Genomic DNA, 23,458 nt, shown 5'->3' with positions numbered 1-23,458 from the left:
AAGATTTGAGAATATCTCATTTGACATATCTCAGCTGGGTTTGTTCTGTGACTGATGACTGTCTAGCAGAAAGACATCTGTCATCTGAGATATCTGATTTTATTGAACATAAACAAAGTAGGAATATGCAAGAATGACTTTTCAGTTTGAGATGAGAATTTGGAAACATTTAGAGAGTTGAGACAGCAAGACTTTTCTCAAGCAAACCAGTTTCTTCACTGTAATAATTTACAACATTAACCACTTTTTCAGTGTACTGCCATGTTTACTTGAATGGAAGATGATCTCAAATGTAAGACAGCTCCATGCTAAGAAACATACCTGCACAGAAAAAGTAGTTTATGAATTTGTTTAATACACAGAGATATTGAGTTTTCGGAATTTATCCATCGTCCTGGTTTTAAGATAACTAAGAAAAAAACGTTTCAGAAACATATCCGGTCTGCTTTTACCGGTTCTCACGGTCTCTCCGCTTGCAGATTTCTTATATTTTTTCTTCTACCCTGAAGATGGAGGCGATACGTTCCTCCGAAACGTCGGTTAACACAACATATACACAGTGCCAAATCCCAGAAGATTGCTTTCTTCATAGTCACCGCCGTGAAAGCCTCAAATATTACATAGATAATATGTTATACATAAAATTTATTGAGGTAATTTTCTTCTTGAAGTCTTTTATTCACCTTTACCAGTCTCTGTTCACCATCCCTGTTGGCTCTTCACATTTCCCATCTTGTATCATCATCTTCCTCATCCTCCCTCCCATCCACTTCATGAAATATACAGCACTTTTTAAATTCTTTGACTGGCGCTTCTGGAGAGATCCATTATGATGGTCTTGACCCACTGGCACAGCAGTTCCACACTGTGTTTCTTTATTGTCACACTGTGCCAAGAGCCATTCATAATACAGTTGTTTTGAATGATCGTTTGAAAGGACTGTTTACTGGAACATGCAGCTGTGAGTCCATCTCTCGAGGTATCACCACAAGGTCATTTATTCACTGCATGGATCATGGATCTGATGTCCAGTGGTAAATTACCATCAGATATATCCAGCACAAGTATTCCTGTCTTCTCAGTAATGCTCTTGGTCTCACATTTGAGACAACCTTTAACCAATCCCCCACCACTTCATTTCAGCATTCATCTCTTAGTTTGATGCATGATTTATCATAACCAGTAATGAAACATAGGTATATATTTTTGACCCCGAAACTAAGCATTATTCATAATAATGTAAATTGTCTTCTTCATTGTGACTAATAAAAGAGTACCAAGCATGAAACAAATGTAATGTGATGCCTTTTTTTTATTTGGTTATGAGGATGTTTTGCATCATCAGTATGCTCCACAGGGTCATTTTGTTAACCATCATTTTGTTCTGAAGGAGATTTCTGCATGATACAGTTTCTCATAAACAACCACAAAGGTGGCAATCAGAGAGTTCCAGATTCAACATCCTTGCACTACCCTTTCACTCCAACTTGCTGGCACTTTTTTATTTGAAGGCAGTATTACTGAATATGTGAGATTGTCTATCTGCTTAACAAACATGGTTTCCAATAATTTTTGTTCCCTAAACATGAAAGGCAAGAAGATTTGATAGCATAGAAACATTTGAACACAATGAAATGGAGCAGCTGTTGGCTATTTAAAAAACATAGCACTCTCAGGAATGGTGGAAGAAGTGTGTCCATGTTAATGATTCCTGTTTTGAAGGGGATTAATTTTCTCTCCCTAAAATACAGTGTGTTCTTTTCTGCTGACTCATCGAGCAAGTTGGTTAAAGCAGTAATACTTCTGACTTGTATTTAGGAGGTGCCAGGTTTGAATCTCTGCACACCAACCATCCTTAACGGTGATTTTGCATGGTGTTCATCAGCCCCTCCAAGCAGATGCTGGGAGAGTACCTTATACAGAGCATGATCACTTTCTCCACATCCTCTGCAGTTGATTATCTACTGTCATACAGTTATTTGAGACCGTGTATTGTCAGTTACTGACAGCATTGATAGGTACATAGTTTACAAGTTTTTTTTTCCATAGATTTTGGTATTCCTACTCTTTGATTGGGCCTTGTTTAAGTGATTCCACTAGTAGTATGTGTGAACACTTCCTGAAAATGATTCATCACTATTGAAGGTACCATAACAGTCACTGCATAGCAGTGAAATTGTTAGTACCCATTTAGAATAAGTTGTGACCCAACTTATTCTCAGTCATTACAATATAGTAACTTGAAAGTGTAATCAGTAAAGAAACATGTATGAAGTCACTGGATTTTTCAGTTGACCTAATCCTTCCATCCGCACTATGGCCCTCTGGTTTACTCAGGCTCTAACAGAAATGAGTCCCAGGAATCGTCGTGGGGGGTGAAGGGTGGCTGGCGCCCTCACCACCATGTGTGAGCCAATTGTCTAGGAAATGTCTTGATGTCTCACAGCCCGATGGGCCTACGCACGGCCTGTTACAGGGATAGCTTTACTTTTCTTTTTAAAACAAACCAGCAGTTGCTAAGTGAATATTCTGTGATACATGAGTACCTCAAAGCATGGTATTACAGAACAGTGCTTGAAAGTTAAGGAGGGGTGTGTGGTGGATGATTGATTGGTTTACAGGTATTTAATAATACTGTATATGCCTCAGAGATTACAAATGCTGGGTGAGATGGGAAGGCGGTTAATGGTAGTGAATAGGAAAAATGTGAGAAGAAAGCTCTGGTGGTGTGTTCAAAAAGTATCGAACCTTTTTTCCCCCATGTAAACCAATGAAGCGCAGAAGGCTCCCTTCGGTGGAGATGTGGAGGGGCCATTCATGCGCAGTCGTGAATTTTTTCCCGCTCACAGAAAGCGTCAGTCGCTGGCAGTTGGCCTATGAGTGAGGACGTGCAGCGAGCACTCGTCGGATTCCAGTAAGGTGTAAAATGACAGAACAACATGAGCAGCGATATTGCATCAAATTTTGCCAAAAGCTTGGCAATACCCAAGTGGAAACCATTCGCAAGATTCAACAGGCTTTCGGGGACAATGCCATAAGCAACTCACGGATAAAGGAGTGGTACAACTGCTTCAAAGATGGCCGCACATCAGTGGACAGCAAACCGTGTTCAGGCAGACCCTCAACAAGCCAAAATGAGAATGTCATTGAGCAAGTGCAGACTTTGGTCATGGAGGACCATAGTATCACAGTCCAAGAACTTGCGAACGAGATAGGGATAAGCCTTGGATCGGTACATCCAATTTTGACCGAGGATTTGGTGGTAACAATGGAGCGGAAGCAACACCGTCTGCAAATCGCACAGGACCTGCTGGACAATGCAAACAGTAACCCCAACTTTCTGAACACCGTGATCACAGGCGATGAGTCGTGGGTTTATGGGTACAACCTGGAAACCAAGATGCAGTCGTCACAGTGGAAACATCCGACATCCCCGAGGCCAAAGAAAGCACGGCATGTCCGCAGCAATGTCAAGGTCATGTTGGCCGTTTTCTTCGACTCCCATGGGATTGTCCATCATGAGTACGCACCACAAGGCCAAACCATCACAAAGGAATACTATCAAGAGGTCCTTCGTTGCCTTCGTGATGCTGTGCGGCGCAAACAACCGGATCTGTGGGCAGCAAAAACTTGGCAGCTCCATCATGATAACAAGCCCACCCACTCTGCGCATCTGATTCATACTTTCTTCGCCAAACACAACATCCCTGTGGTTCGTCAGGCTCCCTACTCCCGCGACATGGCTCCATGTGACTTGACTATTTCCCAAGCTGAAAATGCCGCTGAAAGGAACCCAATTTGAGTCAAGAGAAGACATCATGCAGCATGCGACGGCCCGGCTGATCACCATTCCAAAAGACATGTTCCAGAAGTGTTTCCAACAATGGCGGAAGCACTGGGAGAAGTGTGTGCATTACCAAGGAGACTACTTTGAATGGGATTAGGGTTTTGTACCTCCAAATCAATAAATGTATTTCTGCTGATCAAAGGTTCAATACTTTTTGAACACACTACGTATTTCTATACAGTGGAGCTTCCATTTAAGGTTTGTTTTAGGAGCAGTGGATTTGAACATTAAAATGGGGAAAATCTTAAATACAGGTAATTTAACAGTGACATTTCTGACTTGAGGTCATTGAAACTGAACATTAAATGTGGAAAAACCTTATATCAAGGAACATTAAAGGTGAGTTTAGCTGTATATTTCTTTTGCAGTTCAGATAACATGGAAGAAATGCAGTGCCAACTTCAGACTTCTCGAGATGTGTTATTAATGGGTGGGCACCAAGATAAATTAATTGAATTTAATTTGAATCAGTGTCAAGAAACAAATTTGGTATGTATTTCCCTCACAATTATTTTGTTGTAATTGGACAAGATTTTCTGTGTGTTCTATTTAGTTTTTTCATTCTGTTCTGTATGCTGTTAATTTCAGTGCTTAATCATGTCACAGTTATAATCTCACAGAATTGCTGTCCATGTTATTTCATTTCAGAAATAAATTGACCACTTACTTGCTGTACATGTGTATTCATTACACAGAGAAATTCTTTCATGACATTAAACCAGAGGCACTAACAGTAATGTGGATTACCCTGCAGCTAGGTTCAAAAAAAGAAGAATACCATGTATGTTATCTGTTTGCTGTCATATATAACTTTTCTTCTAGTTACATGTGGGAAAAAATGGATGTGCTATCCTGAGACAGCATCCTCGATTTATATGTGCTGGAGATCCCACTGGTAGAATTGATCTGCGTGATCCTAACACTCTGCAAGTAGAACATACATTGGAGGCACACTCAGGAAGTTTATCCGACTTCGATGTACATGGAAATCTTTTGGTTACATGTGGATTCTCAAATAGGTATAATATATTGTATGCATATAGTTAATTATTGGTGCCATATGTGTGATGTTCCTTCTACATTTTTATTATTTTGGTCACCATGTATAGTTGTTTGTTACTGCATTTTTCTTATATATGTATACAATTACCCATTGCATCCATATGTGTTTGGGTCCTGTCGCATTGTCCAAACCCAAGGAAAGTTATCCTTGGATGTGAAGTGTACTTAGATTTTCAAAAAATATTCTTAAGTGTAATTAAATTTTCAAAAAATATTCTTCATCCTTGACTGTCATTGTTTACAGATGAATCTGGCATATTATTATCAAGATATTATGGTTAAAAAAATGTTTGTGAATTACAGTTACCTCTTGTACTGAAATGGTAATGTTTTATTAATTTGTACATATTTGGTTTATTCAGGCAAGGAAGCTTATCAGTGGACCGTTTTCTCATGGTGTATGATCTCCGTGTGATGCGTGCTGTCACACCCATACAAGTCATGTTGAACCCTCTACTACTAAGGTTTCTGCCTTCATTTTCATCTCGTCTGGTTACTGTATCTGCTCTTGGTCAAATGCAGCTTGTTGACACTGTAGCACTTTCACAGTCAAATCTGTGTTTGTATCAGGTATGTGAAAACTCATTATGGTAACTGATAAAATCAGAAAATATGCATCTTACAGTGAGTACCCATTTTAGTTGTGAGGTACACATAAACCCTATTATTTCAAACATTCAGGGTCATAAATGTTTACACCTTGTAGTGACTAGATTTATAAAAGTCAAACTCATAAATGGAAAATCCAGGTCATCACTGTCTCATTGATATTGACCTGCTACTGTCTGATTATTTTTTCAGCACTATTAATAAAATTTCCTCTGTTACCTATCTTTGTGCCTGATATCAGATATTTTCTCCAGTGTTCTTAATTTATTTGAAGGTACTGCCAGTTGAGAATTTGCTGTAATCCCGGCTATATGCGTTAGGTGAAAAGTTTCATCTTTTGGAATACAATGCCATATAGTCTGTTAGAAGTCATCCAACATCTCGGAGGAGCATGTCCTCTCCACCTTCAGCAGGTAGCAAGATGTATCTGCTTCCTGCTTCATGGTGGTTTAATGCTTGGCTTATTCTTTGACCCTGAAGAGTGGGGAAACATATTCCTTCAAAATGCTGGTTGGCTTTCACTGGACTACATGGCATTGTATCCAAGGAGAGAGGACTCTTCATAATTACTGCTCTGATAACCTCATATGCCACATATACACCTTAGATGTTCAGTAACTGTAGTACTGTAAGATTGATGATATACCATTCGTCATTAATCAACTTCATTTATTCTCAATAATCCACTTTTGCAAAAATATATTAAGTGAATATTAGTGAACTGAGGGTTAGTTACAACAAACTGTCAGGTCACTGAAAACAATACAGTGACCGGCCATCAAGCAAACCTGAAGTTAGCAGATGTTAAATAAATGGAATTTCTTTGAGCAAGAGGCATCAGCTGTTATGGACTTCAGTTTGCTTATGTTACAATTAGAGCAAAATGCATGCTGGAAACAGTATACCACCACATACATTGAAACTCCTGTTCAGTGAATCTTGAGAGAATTGCTTTTTGTACACACAATTGTTTTCAATAAGTCAATGATATGCAGACTTGTACCAAGAAATGGTTCATTTTCGTGTACGGTTTACTGTACACAGTTACGCCGAAATAATTACTGTGTTGGAACAATGAGAGAAACTGTTCTATGCAGATAATTACAATTACTTAATAATATCATATTCATTTCTAAAATAATTAATGGCATGAAATAAACATTGAAAGAACATCAGTGAAGAATCAAAGCATCTGTTGTGTCACAAGCAGCATTACTTTGGTGGGTGTTCAACATCTGATGTCACTTGCCAGAGATTATTGTTTTGCAGTGGTGATTTCTGGCAGAGAGGAAATGTATGTACTTATTTTTGTTTTGACCACAATTGTCCCAAATGGTGATAAGAGTTCTGGAAAGTAAAACAATTCTTACACAAAATGCTGGTTATTTGCTAAGTCAGAATTCATTTAATTAATGAAAATTTATACATTATTTGTAATGGGCTTTGTCTAGGACCAGAAAAAATATTTGTTGAATGTGGGAATACTAAATCAGGATTTTGCTTTGTTCCTCATATTTGTTTGTGCAGAAATATTACACAAACATATCTTACTTCATTTTTATTCCCTTTTCAGATCAATACTGCTGGCTTAATGTGTCTTTCACTTGACGTTTCTTCATCCTGTCAGTGTATGGCTTTTGGTGATGGTGGTGGTTCTATCCATTTCTATACATCCAATCCACATGCAGCCATGTTCAATAGCTTTTCACGTGAGACTGAATTTGCTGATCCAGTCGAACCTCTACCACCAATCAGTATTCTGGATGATGTTACACCATTGTCTTCAATTCCATTACCGTACTGCCAACAGGGCACTTCATTGCTCTCTGATTGGCCAGAGCAGTATTTGAAGAAAGTATACAGGTAATTTATTGTTTTTAATTTATATTCTGTAAAATGTTATGAAGATGAATTAATTTATACTGAAGCTTTTTCATTTATAAAGTACTATCATTCTTGTCTTGTCCCAACGTTTTATGGGACTGTCTGCTATGGGTTGTAGGTGCTTCAGGTCTCTTCAGTGTTAACAGTAATTCGCAGTAGTGTAAAAGCAGTATATGCCACATCAGCCCCGCATTTACTAAAATTTCTAACAAAAAAGAAGTTTCATAATGAAATTTCTGATGTTGTTTATGCCAAATCCATTACTTTGAGCTTGACAGATCTTAAATATAATGTATTTATAGTGATTGTAAATAGGGAATGGATTTGTAGGTGCCAAAAGATTATTGTGAATTTGTGTACCATGAGCAGGTATAGCAAATTGTATTTACTGGTCAGTCATAGAACATATGGTCTAATTTCTTTATATAGAAGAATGTATTTCCTGTAATATTTTCTTTGGCCAATTGATGAGAATTTTCTGGTGTTAAAGTGTTGTTTTTCTCAGTTGCCTGAGGACTAACATGTGGTACATGTTGCTTTGCTGTTCCATCAATCCCATCCCAGGGATTTTTACCATGTGAAGTAGAAAGGAAATTAATTCCTCTTGGCAGCTTCATGAAACTCTTCTACATGATAACATAAGTTAAGAAGTTTTTACAGTCCTTGTACTGTGAACTTGGGCCATCACTGAAGTCATACACCTTCTTTAAGTGTGATAAAACATCAAAAACCAAGTGGTGTATATTGCAACTTATGAAAGACTGGAGTGTAGTTGCTGTAAGCTGAAGACAGACACTAATGACACAGGAAGTTACCATTTTCTCTTGCAATTATCTGATCCTGTTATGCAATAATAAATTATAAGACGGTGGAGAGTGATCTGGTTTGTTTCTCAGTGGAACCTTTGTATGGCATCTTGGTATGAAAATGAATAATTCTATAAAAAATCAAGCAAAATATCGTTCTCAGTGTCTGGCAGAATTGTTTCTGTCAACTTCTTCGAATGTTAAGCTTGTGATTTTGCTGTATAATGATGAGTTGTTGCTTGATCTGCTGTTCAGTAGGTTATTCTTAATGAATTCTCCAATAGTACTTGTCATGGATACAGTTTCTTTCTAATCTTCACGAATATATTGCTTGTAAACTGTGCTGTCTTCCACATCAAAATCATTCGCCTGAAATAATTCATCAAGAACAGTTTGCAGTTGACTGTGTACTGGGCATTTATTATTATTATTGGAGGGGGTGGGTTTCCCCATGCACCGCGACCAGTTGTTGATCTATTGTACGTCCCCCTTTGATATTCTACAAGTCCCCATACCCTGCCAGTACTAGTGGATGCTATCGGCCCCGTTGAGCCAATGAGGTCGGCCCTCGGTACCTTGATGCTTCCCCATCTACCAGAGGTATTGGAAACTACTTGGGCAGGAAATTGTTGCCTAATTTTGCTCAGAGGTCTCCTAGAGACACCAGGATCTTTTACATGCCGTAAATCTATGACACAGGACCCACGGCTTAAAGTCCCTCGCGGAGGACTTGTTCCCTAAATTTTTCCGCCATTAAAAATTCCACCACCTCTGCTAGGTTTGAACCCACGTACCTTGAGTCATGAGGTGGGAACGTTACCCCTAGACTGTACTGGGCATTTTGAGCATGTGTGTATTATAAGTTCTCAAACTGGAGGATACCAGATTTTCAGGAAGAAGTGTATAATGTTCTTTCTGTTCTGTTACTGCAGCAACCAGTAACTTAAAATATGGATGACTTACACACACACACACACACACTCTCTCCATCCCCCTCCCCCCATTACCACCATCCATGTACCTCGCTACACCCAAACCTATTCCTTAACAAGTGCACTTGAACCCAGAAGATCGAGGCATCATTTTCGTCTGAAATGTCAGTATCTGCCCAGAAAGGTGCATGGTGTCACAACCCAGGAGACCCGTGGATTTTCTTAGCTTCTGAAAGGGTTGCAATATTATTAAGTAACAGATAAACCAATAAATTACAAAGCTATATATATATAAATGAGCAAATATTACCATAAAATTGAAGATATGAGAGGACACATAACTGCAGTAGGAGTGTATGCTTCTGAAGAGAAGAAAGAAATAAAAACTGAGGACCACTATGAAGAATTGCTGAAAGAGATTAATAAATATGACAGGAGTGTGTAGCAGACCTCCTCACGTTCATGACCAGACTTGTTACAGCAGGCTAGCTCCCTCAGCACCTACTTTCTGTGGCCAGTCTCACTTCTCAACTCACACATTCTGCACTAAATCTTATCATTATTGAGGTGTGTAGGAAGGTAACTGAATAGAATAATTGAATGGGTTGGTATCTGTGGTATTCACTGTAAACTGGTGGTGAGTGAAGCACATAGAACATGATTCTCTACCCAAGGAATATCAGCTGGGACCTCACTTGATACCAGTGAGGAAGATATGAAGCAGTGTAGGACTTGGCTCTGATTCAGTCAAATTAATAACAGGTTTTGGAAAGTCAGAATAATTATTACAACTTTGCCACCATCACTCTTCAGGTAATGTTCATAATGTGCACACATAAAATTGTTCCTTCACTCCATTCCACTGCTCTTCACATGACATCTGAATTATGCGGTTAATATTGTGACATGGATGGCGCAACGGCAAGTAGGGGTCACGTGAACTCTGCGGTCTCATGAGTGATGTGACATACCCCCACTCCTCCCATCAGTGCACAACGCTCGGTAAACACCCACTCCCCTGCGGTGACGTAACAGGAGCAACTGTGTCAGGCAACCATTGCCGTGCTGACATAACGAGGGATACCACGGTTACTATACAGCAGTAAACAACTCTCGACAGTGTTGCTAGGCAACCTGTAAACATGGCATCACACAACAGCGGTACCTATCACATAACTGATTTCTGTGTTGTCCATGCCCAGGCTAAATAAAGAGCAGCGAACACTATTCAATAGTGATGATTGAGCCAGTTACTATAGAGAGTGACTTACTAATGAGTAACGATTAACCAGTCAGTTGAATTGTAGCAGTCGCCGAGTTGGGTTGTGTCGAGTGCATGGCAGTGACTACAGGAGAAGTATTTGTGATACTACCGAGGGCAGTAATTGTGAGATTGTAAATTGTGTAATTGTAAGAGTGAGTGTTCAATAAATTCGCTATATCAAATAAGGTGTGAAGTTACATGTCGCGTGACATATACCCGACATGTGACAATTTGGTGTCAGCAGTGGAACAATATCTTTCATACATTATGGTCATAATTGTAGTAGCTTCATAACATCAGTCTGAACTGTGGTAATAATTTCAAATAAAACACACGTTCAGTTGTAACTGGTTATTTTGTCAAACTTATCGACTTAATGGCTCTCTGCAGGTGCTAGGTAAATGTCGATTGGCGGTGAATGTTGTACCCAAAATGATTCCAAAAGAAATATAATGCAGTCTTCCTTGACTCTAGTGGCGACTGCTGGTGTTTTTTCTCTGTGTCCTGTGTGTATGACTGTTGGTTTTGTGTAATCACAGAGCACTAAGTAACTTTGGTGGGTGATACTGACCGAAGTCTCAGTCAGATTGGGAACTCTTGTTTGACCAGTCTTTCTGTACTGGGCAAGTACCCATCCATTTAGAAGGGAAGGTTTGAACTCCATTTGCCAACTCAGAAGAAAACTATGAGGGNTAGCATTCCAGGGCGTTTTGACTTTATGGCACGTCTCAGTTTCTGCAAAGTGTCTTCATAGCGCTGTGCACTGACTGTGGCCCCATGCTCGAGAAATTTGACAACCAGAGGGCCCTTGCAGTCAAAGAAGAACGTCATCATCACTTTACCGGAACTTGTGTGTACGGCTTTGAATTTCTTCGGTGGAGGAGAATTCACGTGTTTTCACTGTTGGCTCTGCCGTTTGCTCTCAGGTTAAAATTTTTTCAATAATGGAAAAATAAATAGGAATGAAAATAGAAATCAATTTAGAAAGTGTGCAATGTTCAGTGATCTCAGATTAACTAATAGAAATGGCACTCAGCATTCATGTGAGGTACAACTAGTGCAGTCAGTAGCAAGTAGTGAGTCCTGAGTTGGCAGTGACAAAATGAGTTTAAAAAGACAGTGTAATGGTGTACAGTATAGTATCAGTGGAATAAGACAAACTGACATCGAGACTATAAGTGGATAACTCTAAATAACTGCTACAAAGCAGGATAAATGATGCAGTATTAACATACGATTTTCTTTTTGGTATCTCCAAAGTGGACATAGTCCAGGAGGTGTCCTACCAGAATTTTATATTCATTCCCTCATTCCAGACACATGCACAGGTCATTTTGACCTCCTTAATTTCAGTAGTCCTGGGTGACCTGTATTAATCATGCTCACTTATTTTGTCCTTACATTCAGGTATTTTTTTTTCAGACACTTGTTAATTATGTTGTTCCTCCAAAGTAAAGAGGTCATATTTACACCCATACAGGCAGCTTGCAGAATTACTGTTTTGTGAATCCTCAAGAAGTTGCTGAACATTTAGATTGCTTGTATACTTTTGTTACTAATCAAATTCAAGCAAATTCTACTCTTGAAGGAAGTCGTCTTCTGGGTTTAGGCGCCGTGTAATCTTCATTTTGGCCGACGTTTCGGAGGAACGTATCACCTCCATCTTCAGAGCAGTTGAATGGCTTGGAATGCAGAGAGCAGTAGCTGTAGTGATAGGAAGTGAAAGGCGCTGCTTATATACGAAGTAGGCAGGGGGGGTGGTTAGGGAGAACAGACCAATAGGATCATTGGAGAGCGATTAAGGCCATATATGGTGTTATGTGCTAAGGGGGGGGGCCAAAACGAAGATTACACGGCGCCTAAACCCAGAAGATGACTTTCTTCATAGTCATCGCCGTGAAAACCTCAAAACTCACAAATTCTACTCTTGTTTGTCTGCTGTTACTCTAAAATTGTGGGTTCCCCCACTAATTTCACCTGTTGAATGGCTTCTAATTTTCATTTCAGGCGGCCAGCGCCGATTGATCCAGAGATACTGAGAACCATGAAAATGCAAGGAACGATTGGCTACGCACCAAACCCCATGGGCTGCCGAAGAAATCAAGTGAGATTACAGATTTTAAAAAACACTTCATATCAAGTATTGTAGTCTGTTATTCTGATAACCATGATTGAGTGAATGCAAAAATGATTTCACGTGAATACCACATACTTACATAAGTTTCATGTAACTTTGGAAGCTAAATGGGAACCTCCCTGTTTTCACTTGTGCATGGTGGGTATCTTGTCTGAATGAATGTGGACTGTGATTATGGTGTTTGTTAGGGATGCTGATATGTGACATACTGTTAATTATCGGATATTAAAATAACACTGTAAATTCAAAATATCTCTTGCATTGATACTGAGTGGCACATTACGTTAAGAACTACTTGTAATAAAATTTGCAAATACCTCACATTTCACTTATTTAATTTCGAAATTTTGATGCTGCAACCTGAGAATGAGCTCAGTTTACCCTTCCACAGACTAGAGGTCAGTTTGTGTTCATATATTATCTTCATGACAGCCTGCACTTTGAATCTGTTATTCATGAAGGAGATAATTTTGTAAAATTGTCCTCTGCCTGTGTAGTTAGCTTGAGATTTATTCCCCACCATATATAGAGGCCCATTATCAGTATCCTGTTTTGGGTGATCCACTGAGAAAGTAAATATTTGTTGTTTTTTAAACACACTTCTTTGATGGCCATTTTACCCAGAAGTGGAACATACAGTACATGTCAGTTGTAAATCTTTGTATTCGTTAGCTATAGCTCCAATTGTGACGCTTTTCATTCCTCAGCGTGTCTGTTGTTTCCTGTAGCTCTCTCTAATTGGTTCATTCTCAAAGTATCAAGAAGCCTGGAAAGAGTGTAGTCCTACTCCATAATGTAGTATACAAATTTCATAATGTAGTTTATTAAGCTTACCTGCAGTCTTTTTATAAAAACAGATTAGCAATTATGCAAAAGTTCATGTGTGTCCTTAAGTAAATTGGCCTTTGTTATGGGTCATTGAATCTGAAAATTGGATTTGCTCATCAAATGATAGTGAAAGTCTCCCATATCAACTAAAAAAATGTAACCAACGGTTTAGGTACTGATGCTAGGTATGAACTGACAGACATGACCGTAACTAATCTGCGCAAGGACTTCCAATTTAAATGTTGTCAAAATCAGTGTAACAGTTTTGAAGCTATGAGGAGACAACAGAAAATTCCATTTGTGTGTGATGCATGCAGAAATGTATAGTTCCTCATGCAAAATGTCCATTATATTTGTCAGGCTCAACTGGAGTGGCCCAGCAACTTTTAGTGAAAGTCTCCCATATCAGATTAAGAAACGTCATCCCATGGTTTGAGTGCTAATACTAGGTTATAGGCTGATATTCAGACATGACCTGCATATAAGGTGTTCTGTTTTGCTTTCTGAAGGATGTCCAGGAGTGCTGGTAAGTACTGATTAGTAACTGTTTCACTGTGATCTTAAACAATCATTTTAATTAGCATCAGGATATATTGTACCCCACAAAAATCTGTAAAAATTTTTGATACATGCTCACACAGTAATGAACCTGCCATATAAGGGAAAACTGCTTGAAAATTTGTTTAATTAAGTGGAACGTTGATTAACGAGCATAATTCATTCCAGAATCTTACTCGTAATGCGAAACACTTGATAAGCGAAACAATTTTTCCCATATAAATTAATGTAAAATAGGATAATGCATTCCATGCCGAAAAAAATACTCAAAAAATTTTATGTATAACGTTTATTCAAAGAAAATTATATATACATTGTTACGGAGCGTGAATCATCTTCATCTTTTCTTCTATGCGGAATGAACCAACCTGGAATGCAAATTCGATTTGCAGAAAAAAAAATAAAAATAATTAGTTTATTATTTATGATACATATCTAACTCTTTTTTACTAGAAAGCTGTCTAGAGACATTTGTTTTTGCCTTACAATGCTGTGGATGCCGGTTCTTCTCTTAAACTTCTCGAACCACCCACAGCTTCCCTTAAATGCTTCTTCTTCAGCCATTGATGATCCTGGCGTCTTGTTAACGAGGTCGATGAAAATCACTTTCGCCTTCTCACAAATGTTCTCGTTAATAGTGTCGCCTTGCGATTGCTTTTCGTTTATCCATATGAGGAGCAACCTTTCAACATCGTTGAGAATACGTAACCGTTGCGTAGATATTCTTGTCACTCCCTTTGAAGCATCTGTCTCCTTAATCTTGTCCTTGTTCTTGAGGATAGTGCAAATTGTTGATGTAAACCGATTGTATGTGCATGCTAGATCAGCCACGCTCACACCTCGGTCTCGCTTTTCAATGATTTTATGTTTCATTTCTACGGTTATTTTTATTCTCTTATGGCTGTCTTTTTTGCAGCTTTTTCTTCGGGGACATTTTTGCAAGGGTTATTAAACTTTGCACAAAAAAATCACAAATAATATGTCTGAACACAAGTTTGGAAAAATGTGTGATCACAAGCGACACTAAGATGCTAGCAGAACGAGTGCTAAACACAGACTGATGTAGCAAGCGCACAATCCAGGACTTCCCCTCTCGTCGCTCGTTATGTGAAATGTCACTTGTTAAGTGAGTCATTTTTTTACAATTTGTTTTGCTCATTATGCAAATTACTCATTATGAGAGGTGCTCGTTAAATGAGGTTCCACTGTATTTAAAATAATAAGGTAAAATTTATAATAAAAACAAATGGACACCTAGATTGAAGCCTTCTAAACATATTCAAATTTAAGTCTGCTGTCAACAGATGGCAGAATTCAGGCAGATGTATTATATACACAGTGGTATTCATACTGTACACATCTGTGGTTGATGGAAATTGTTGTGTGCCATAGGATTTTATGTGAGGTAAGGAAGTCTGTAAGTTTTAAGTTAACAGAAAAACAGTTTTCATTTTTAAGATATGACTGAGAGAAAGTGAAAAACTTGCTTCAGTTAGCAAAAACACTTTGGTTTATAGAGATCTTGGGAAAAATGTATGTGGTATTCAAGTGAAGAAAATGAGTGAAGGTGGAGGTAAAATGTTGAATATAAGTAGTTCCTGTCCATCATCTGGGTATAGCTCCAGATGAAGGTTTGGATATTGAGAATATGCATGAAATCTGTACCAGTGCTAGCAACCTTGTGACATCCCTGGTGAAATCTTTTTTTTTTAATTCAGTTGATTAGATGAAATGTGACACAATATAGAGATCTTTAGTTTGGATTTAACATTCTTGTTATGAGAAGTTTGGGTTCTAATGCCTGTTGTTTAATGTCGAAGGTTGAGTGCTTAACTGTGGTACCTAGGTCCTGCATTGGAATCTGGGTAATTCCATTATTCTGTCTTTGAAAGAAATAGCAATTTACAGCTACTTTTAATAGTTGCAAAAACTTAAGTTTGGCATAATGATCCTGGTAATGATGAAAACGGTTAGTAGTCAAACATATGCAACCTTCTGTCAATTATAGAATGCAAGGTCTGTGTCAAAGGCTGTGACATAGAATAGGTCCTTGGCAGTATACTGTCATTTGCAGTTAGATAAAAGTAAATTGAGTGTATTGAATGCAATCTGAAATCCAAGGCTCCAGAGGCATTGCCACTTTTGATTAATAAATAGTTCAGTGGCAGAAGATTGTAGGCCAGGTATTTCATAATTGGATCAAACAAAAAGAAGCATAAGGTAGTTATGAACATTTTAATGTGATATTATTCTGTGAAAGCTCATGTGTGTGTGTGTGTGTGTTCATTGAAAATACTTGAGTCTACAGTATTAATAATCAGCGAACTTGAACGCATAAAGTGGGCAAATAGAAATGGGCAATTTGTTGTATTTCAGTCCAGTACTGTCACTTTCTCAATTTGAATTTTATATTGTGGTATGTAGATCCATTGCTAGGCAACGGCCTGTAAACAGCAGAGTAATGGTGTTTTCTGTGCAGTCAATGCTGAGATGTTACGAACAGGACAGGTAGTGAGGGAACATATTGTCATGTGTGTGAATGACTATAGACAGGATTTGGATTGGTAATTGGATTTATTGATCACTTGCAGATCATAACTACAAGTAACTATAGCACTATCACTAATTCGCACTCTGTAGTTCACTATGGAACGTACTAAGTCTTGTTAGTATGCTGTTAGTATCTTCACCAGTCTTCTAGTAATGGCTTTCAACAGCTGACGTTCCCCCTACTCTGGGTTCTCGAACTATCCCTGTGCATCAGCTACCAGCTTTTAACAGCATCTCACAAGGACAGAACTGCAGTTGTCCGACTAACTCACTAACTTACCAACCAACTTATCACTTCCCTGCACAGCACTAACTTTCAGTAATTGTCCTGCTTATAACATCCTTGCACAGACCACACAGAAAACACCATTCCTCTGTTACTTAGCAGCAGGCATTGTTTACAGAGTCATTACTTAGCAACGGGTCTATGTGCTACAATACTCTCTCCATCTTCAGCAAACTTAGTGCTTACATCATGATGATTCCTTACTTGGCTTACTCTTCAGCCCTGAAGATGGAAGTGTTGTGTTCCTCCAGAACTCGTCACAGCATTATATGCCAGAATATAGAAATGTTGTGACAGCCTGTTGTAGAGCAAGGTGCTAGCTAGTAAGCAGCATATAGCAAGGTGCTAGCTAGTAAGCAGCTTATCTTGGCTAAGAAAATTACATGCCACTACATGGCATAATTGGAGGTTCCATCTGCACTCAGAAAATGTAACAACTTCTGTTAGTTTTGGTCACCTTCCATGCAGGATTCCAGTTGGTAAAACCTACAAAGTGTGTGGGTTATTTCTATACCCTTTTTGTTTCAATTTTCCCCCAGAAATGATAATCACATGCATTCAGATCATGGACACCGACAGCCATCAACCTATAATTATTACCTGTTCATTCAGAACAGTTCATGAGAGTCCATATTGGTTTTCTGTGTTGTTTGATAGTGCATTTTCCTGTTGAAAATATATACAAGTCTAATTCTCAGAAGAAGGTATCTTTAGTACTGTACCTCACCATGGTTTGACACAAAGGAAAAGAAAGCTCACAGCTAACTGGTCATGAGGACAAACATACAGCGATTTGAACTTGCCACAGTAGCAGTTTGATTTGTTTTTATTATTATGTGATTCATGGCTGTCACATTCACCAGATCTGAATGTGTGTGGTTTTTATCTCTGGAGTAATTTGGAACAAAAGTCTATGGAAATAGATCACACACTTTGGATTCTCTGAAGATTGAAATCTGGGATGTCATTCTAGAAATCATTGATGATGAACTTCATCTGCTAGATCCAAAGTAATGTCAAAGGTCTAAGTCACTTTTCTGATTATAAAGAAAACTCAGAAAGTTCCTGGAATTCAGTTATATCAAGATCACTGCTTCCTGTTACAAGCAAGGGGGGTGAAATGTACAGGAGTGGACTGTGTGCTATCTGTGAAACAAGTTGCAACAAGCCGAGACACTTTAATGTGCCACAGTCAGCTATGGATAAACAGTTGGATCCTGCACCATGACAGTGCAACCTGTCATGCCTCCCTTGCAGTGCACTCTTTCTGGTGAGGAATCAACTTACTCCATGTGACTTCTGGCTTTTCCTGAGACTCAAGATGGTTCTTAGAGGTCGTTGATTTGCGTCTGTGGTGGAAATTCAGCAGAACATGACAACAGGTCTCGGAACCATACCAGAAGAGGACTTGCAAGGGTGCTTCCAGCAATGGCTGGTGCAAGTGTGCAGTACTTCAAGGGTGACTAGGCTAGTTTTTTTAATATATTTTTACTAAAAAATTGTGCCTATATTCTGGGAACTTTTTAATACTCCTACATTGTGAAGAAATGTAGGTTTGTCCTTCATTCATTGTTTTGTTGGAGATCTATTTTGAAGTAAAAAATATGAGTGTAACACACCTTTGGACATTCCTTATTGAACAGTTTACATCACTGTGAAATGTGCTATGTGAAGTGGTTTTACAAAAACATTTTTCAGGTGTGGATAGACTGCTCCATTCTGTTATGTGGTGCACGTGATCTTAGCCAAGAGAACCCACCCACTGGCTGACATCTTGTTAGATAAACAAACGGTAATAAGGCTGCAGACCTCGTCATAAAGAGCTCTTCATTCATTGCCAAAACACACTGTGTCTTCTGAGGTATATGCAGAACACTTTTNGGCTCGCTTTATATACTTAATGTTTCAGCATATATAGATTATAGTGCGTAATACATAATATATAACATAATGTATGTTTTAGTTAAAAATATAACAGAACCTGTCTTGGAACTGCAAGTTAATGGTCACTATGCACAAACTGACTTGTAGAAGTAGTCACTAATTTATATAAAAAGAATCTTGTACAGTTTTTGATGCTCAATAAGTGATCAGTGAATGTAACTAATTAGAATACATATGCACAGTATTTTTCTAATTATAAAACTTTTTTTTTTATTATTTCAAGAAAGATAACAGTACTTGAGGAAATATTGCAGTACTTACATCAGCTACTGTACATTCCTTTAACAACTTTGTATAACATAGGTTTTTTCACAAATTTAATTAATAATAATTATGATTATTATGTATCTCTTCAGACATATTTTTGACACCACTGATAGAATTTAACATTTCATTGTTGTTTTCTACAGCAAAACACATTACCTTAACATATTAACAGCTTCTGTACGGCTTACTATATATATCATGCAGGAACAGTACAGCTTTCATTTTGTTCATGGTCTTTGTCACTATTATCGTCTTGCTGTGTGTTTTTGCCACTCAGTTCTTTTAATTTGCTGGTTATAATCTTCTTTGATGGTATCAACTACTGGAATATCATTGCCCATCTCAGTAATTTCTACTGAAGTGGCCCATACAGCTTGTTAATGATTCTAACAGAGTCACCAAATCTTCAGTTTTGTTCTCTTGTTGGTCTGCTGTGAAGCAACCACAAAGCCTGCTTTGGCAAAGCATTTAATGATTAATTCATGATTAACTTTATCCCATGAAGCAGCAGTCCATAAAATAGCAACTGGCACATTTGTTGGCTATGAGAATTTAGTTATGGGCTGGAAATTGTTGGAATTTGCTACAGCAGAAGTTAATAGAAGTTTCCACTACAATACCTTAACTGTATTTATGGTGGGCGTGTCAAGTGGCTGCAAACTTGAAGTGGCATTTCATGAAAGAAAATTTTCTGCTTATGGGCAAGCGGAACAGTTATTCATTGTCATTACATTGTTTCTGTTTTATTGTTTTATCATTTTGCTAATGATATTAGCCCATTCAGTGAACATCTTACGGGTCATCCATGCCGATATATTATCTTTCAGAGAACTGGCAAACTGTTTACATTGATCTTTTTGAAAGGTACTGGTTTATTCACTTTACCAGTTAACAAATGGTGATAACTTCTCACCCATAACACTTATGCTAATAAAACTGTCAACCTCTCCTTGGATTTTCTTCTCTTCTGAATTCTCAACATCCTAAATATGGCATCGGGTAATGTCCTGTGTTTCCTCAGTGCTTACATGACACTGTTGATAGAAGTAGCAGCAGTACTGTAAATAAAGTTGTGTTGATTATGAAATAGGTAAATTTGTACTCAGAATATATTAAAGTGGCATTTCTGTAATGTGCAAAATTTGAATGTTTAAGTATGGAGAAATTTCTGAAATTAATATTTGTTTCAATTTTATAATTGAAACCTTGATTCAAGCAGTGGCATAATTGTTTTCTGACAAACCATAAGCTATCATAGATAGAAACTTCAAATAAGTCTGGATATTCAATTTGTTTTATGCTTTGTCAGAACTTGGTATGAGATCACTGTGTATGTACATTAGATTGAACATGTAAATTAACCCTTCACCACCGACGGGCTTATAAATTCCTACCCAACTCATATGCTGGAGGATATTTAAATATTAAATTGGAGAGTGCAGAATTTAACTTAAAGTGTAATAAATTGGGAAAAACTGGAGTTTTGTTTCTCTAAATTTCACACTACGTTCAGAAATGTATATAGAATTGGTGTCTTGATCCACACTGCTTTAAAATTATTTTTTGGCACAGTAAGCCTATAAAAATTATGAATGATAGTATTATATTACCTTAGAAATTCAGCTGGTTGTGTTAGTCATGAAAACATTCCACACAGAGTCCAACGTCACACGCATCACATCAGTACACAGATTTGACAAACAATACGCTGTTTCTGTGGTTTTGATTTCTTAGCAGTTGGTGGAGTCTTTCTCTTAGGCAGGGCACTGTTTTGTCTGACGAATGTCAACCTGGCACTTTGTGTTCTACAGTATTAGCATATTTCACAGAGAGTACCTCAATTAACTGAATTCTGATTGACAATTGATCTCTTCTTTTCCTTGTGTTATTCCTACATATTCTCATCACATTCAGAAATTTTCTTTTTGTCCCTTATAGTTTTGCATATTCTCTCACTGGATGTATGTGCTATTCTCGATTCTGTCATTTACCATAGAATCGAGAAAAGCACAAACATCCATTTTCAATGTCTAATTCCGAATCTGATAAAACTTTGTTCTGGTTCAGTTTGAAGTAAATATATTCTCCACTGGTCATGACACAACACAGCTGGCCACTTTGTTCCTTGCGGCTGGCCTTGGCTAACCAGACTGCATGATGCATATTTATAGAACAAAGGGGAATTACAGTAGTACCATTCGTATAGTGAACTGTTTATCATTTGCTACAGTAGCAGTCATAACACTCTTCTTAGAGTCAACATCATGTCTCAAAATCGATGATTCTCCATGTGTCTTCTCATAGTTACAAATACCAATGTTGAAGCAGCACAGTTCAGAATATGCCTTAAGAGAACCGACTTTTCATTCGACCAGCTACTGGACAGCACACAGTATCGATCTAACATACTTAGTTCATAAGAATTCCCCTAGGCAGAGATAGGTTTATATGGTAACAAGCGCACCAAGTGTTGAAATTGAAAATTTTTTCAAAGAATTCAACTGTATTACAACTCCCGCAGGAAGTTCAAAGTGGGACACTGAACATACGAAATGATAGCCTGAAATTTCCTCTTTAATTTCATACCAAAAAAAATACTTTACATGAAAAACAACAGTTCAAAATATGAGCTGAAACTCACAGCTGCAATACGGGTGCGTGGTATGGACCCCGGCGACATGTGACAGAATGCGCTGGCGTGCCACGGACGGAGCCCGTCACTGAAGGGTTAACATACATATGAACAGGGTATGAGTAATCACATCTGAAATTATGTTAGTGACTGTTGTGTGTTAAATTAATATTTAAGGTTGAAACATAACCCAAAAGTTTGTAAGTACATTTCTGAATGCCTAGATTTACATATAAGTTTCCATCAGAAACTCTTGTTCAATGATGCAGTTACATTAAATTTGAGATTTTCATGGCACTTAAGATTTAGATCGTGGGCTTTTGAAAATGAAGGCAGCAGCTTCCTCAGAAACATTGATAATCACCTGCCAAATTACATGGAAGACTATGATCTAAATACAGTTATGATTTGGTTGCTTTTAATGAAACATGATCCCAGCTGAGTTAAGGCTTAATTGGAATATGACGTGTGTAAATTCCATGTCAGATTAAATATGCTGTTGTAGTTATGTACTGAAGTGATGACTATTTTGTTAGAATTCTTTTATTTCATTCGTGTTTTAATTATAATGCTTTGTTACACATTTTGCGTGTATTTTCCAGCTACTATTAGGGCTGTTAATATTATTTTTTCAATAAACTAACAGAACCTTGTATTAGCTGATATTACCAGTCTCTTAATGGTTTTGGAACCAGATGTGAAACAGCTAATAACTCCAAATTTAGTTCACTGTGGTGAAGTTAAGATTTTAATTTCAGCTTAAAAAATACCAGAGCTCTAACACCACTTGTTTGGTAATGGCAAAGAAATTATCATTTTAACATATTCCAGTACTCATTAACTGTACTTGTTGTGACAGTAACTGACATTGATTTTATCATTGTAGTTGAAAATATTATATGCTATATTTGCAATAATACAGTCAAATAAAGGTTATATGAAACAGTCATAAACCTTTCTTTTTCTTCCTCTTGCCTGACTCGATTCAGTGGGATCACTGTTACATCTTTCCTTTGTATTTACACATTCATTTGTAGTGGTATTTATTCCTAGCAGCCTTGGTCATATTTGACCCATGGTGGTCATTTATTGGTAAGTTTGTCACATGATAACCCGTATTGCACTTTGCAACAGGACTGCAGAGAGTTCTTGAGAAGGCCATGTGGTTATCACAGGTAAAGAGGTGTTGAAGCTTTAACGTTTGCTTCCTGTTATGTTTAAAGTCCTTATTGTTATCATCTTTCCACACAACATTGATAGACACATCAGTAATTACTAGTTATTTATCCCTCTGAAGCCACAACATGTTTCTTTCAATAAATGAGCAGTTATACTTCAACAGCACAACCAGTGACAACCCTTAGCACATACAACTGAAAATATAACTCACATAATGCACAATCACAGTCCTCATAAGATCTACATACTGCACAACATACACCAAAATTACCTGTTTATACCACAGTGGGATTAAAAACAAATATACTTACATTCATATTCATATTCATATTTATTTCAAGTTCAANAAGTTAAATATATATGCCTATCCTTTGCACTATGTTGAATGCAAAGTGTTTTGTGTGGCAAATTCTGCCAGTAATGAGGTATGTAAATGAGAATGCAACAATCTTGCTATGACATACTTTTAACACCACCATTCACTTCAGCTACCTTCATCAGCTTCTTTGTACAGTTTAAAATTTTAGACATAATTAGTTGTATAAAATCAGCAGCACAGGCATAGTCTTACTGTAACTGGATCCAGCCTCCAATCTGAGAAGAGTTAATATTAATAACATGTTCACAGGTCTGTTTTCATATGTAAAGAGTGGACACCTTGTGATGATCATTA

The 23,458-nt window shown here is 37.7% G+C and overlaps 1 protein-coding gene across 3 annotated transcripts in view; it reads left to right on the top strand.

Annotated features, from left to right (window-relative positions):
* LOC111864016 (PAN2-PAN3 deadenylation complex catalytic subunit PAN2) overlaps positions 1-23,458 on the top strand; it is a 71,480-nt gene that overhangs the window by 7,878 nt on the left and 40,144 nt on the right. For all 3 annotated transcript variants that reach the window (XM_023850937.2, XM_023850936.2, XM_033751291.1), the window contains 5 exons: positions 4,216-4,336; positions 4,670-4,866; positions 5,272-5,479; positions 7,092-7,381; positions 12,412-12,508. In XM_023850937.2, coding sequence (XP_023706705.1) covers positions 4,216-4,336; positions 4,670-4,866; positions 5,272-5,479; positions 7,092-7,381; positions 12,412-12,508 — 913 coding nt within the window. The remainder of the gene's footprint in view (positions 1-4,215; positions 4,337-4,669; positions 4,867-5,271; positions 5,480-7,091; positions 7,382-12,411; positions 12,509-23,458) is intronic.

The sequence above is a fragment of the Cryptotermes secundus genome, unplaced genomic scaffold (genome assembly GCF_002891405.2).
Source record: "Cryptotermes secundus unplaced genomic scaffold, Csec_1.0 scaffold303, whole genome shotgun sequence".
In the NCBI taxonomy this organism is placed as follows: Eukaryota; Metazoa; Arthropoda; class Insecta; order Blattodea; family Kalotermitidae; genus Cryptotermes; species Cryptotermes secundus.
The sequence above is the reverse complement of the archived record's forward strand: the minus strand, read 5'-3'. Positions and strand labels throughout refer to the sequence as shown.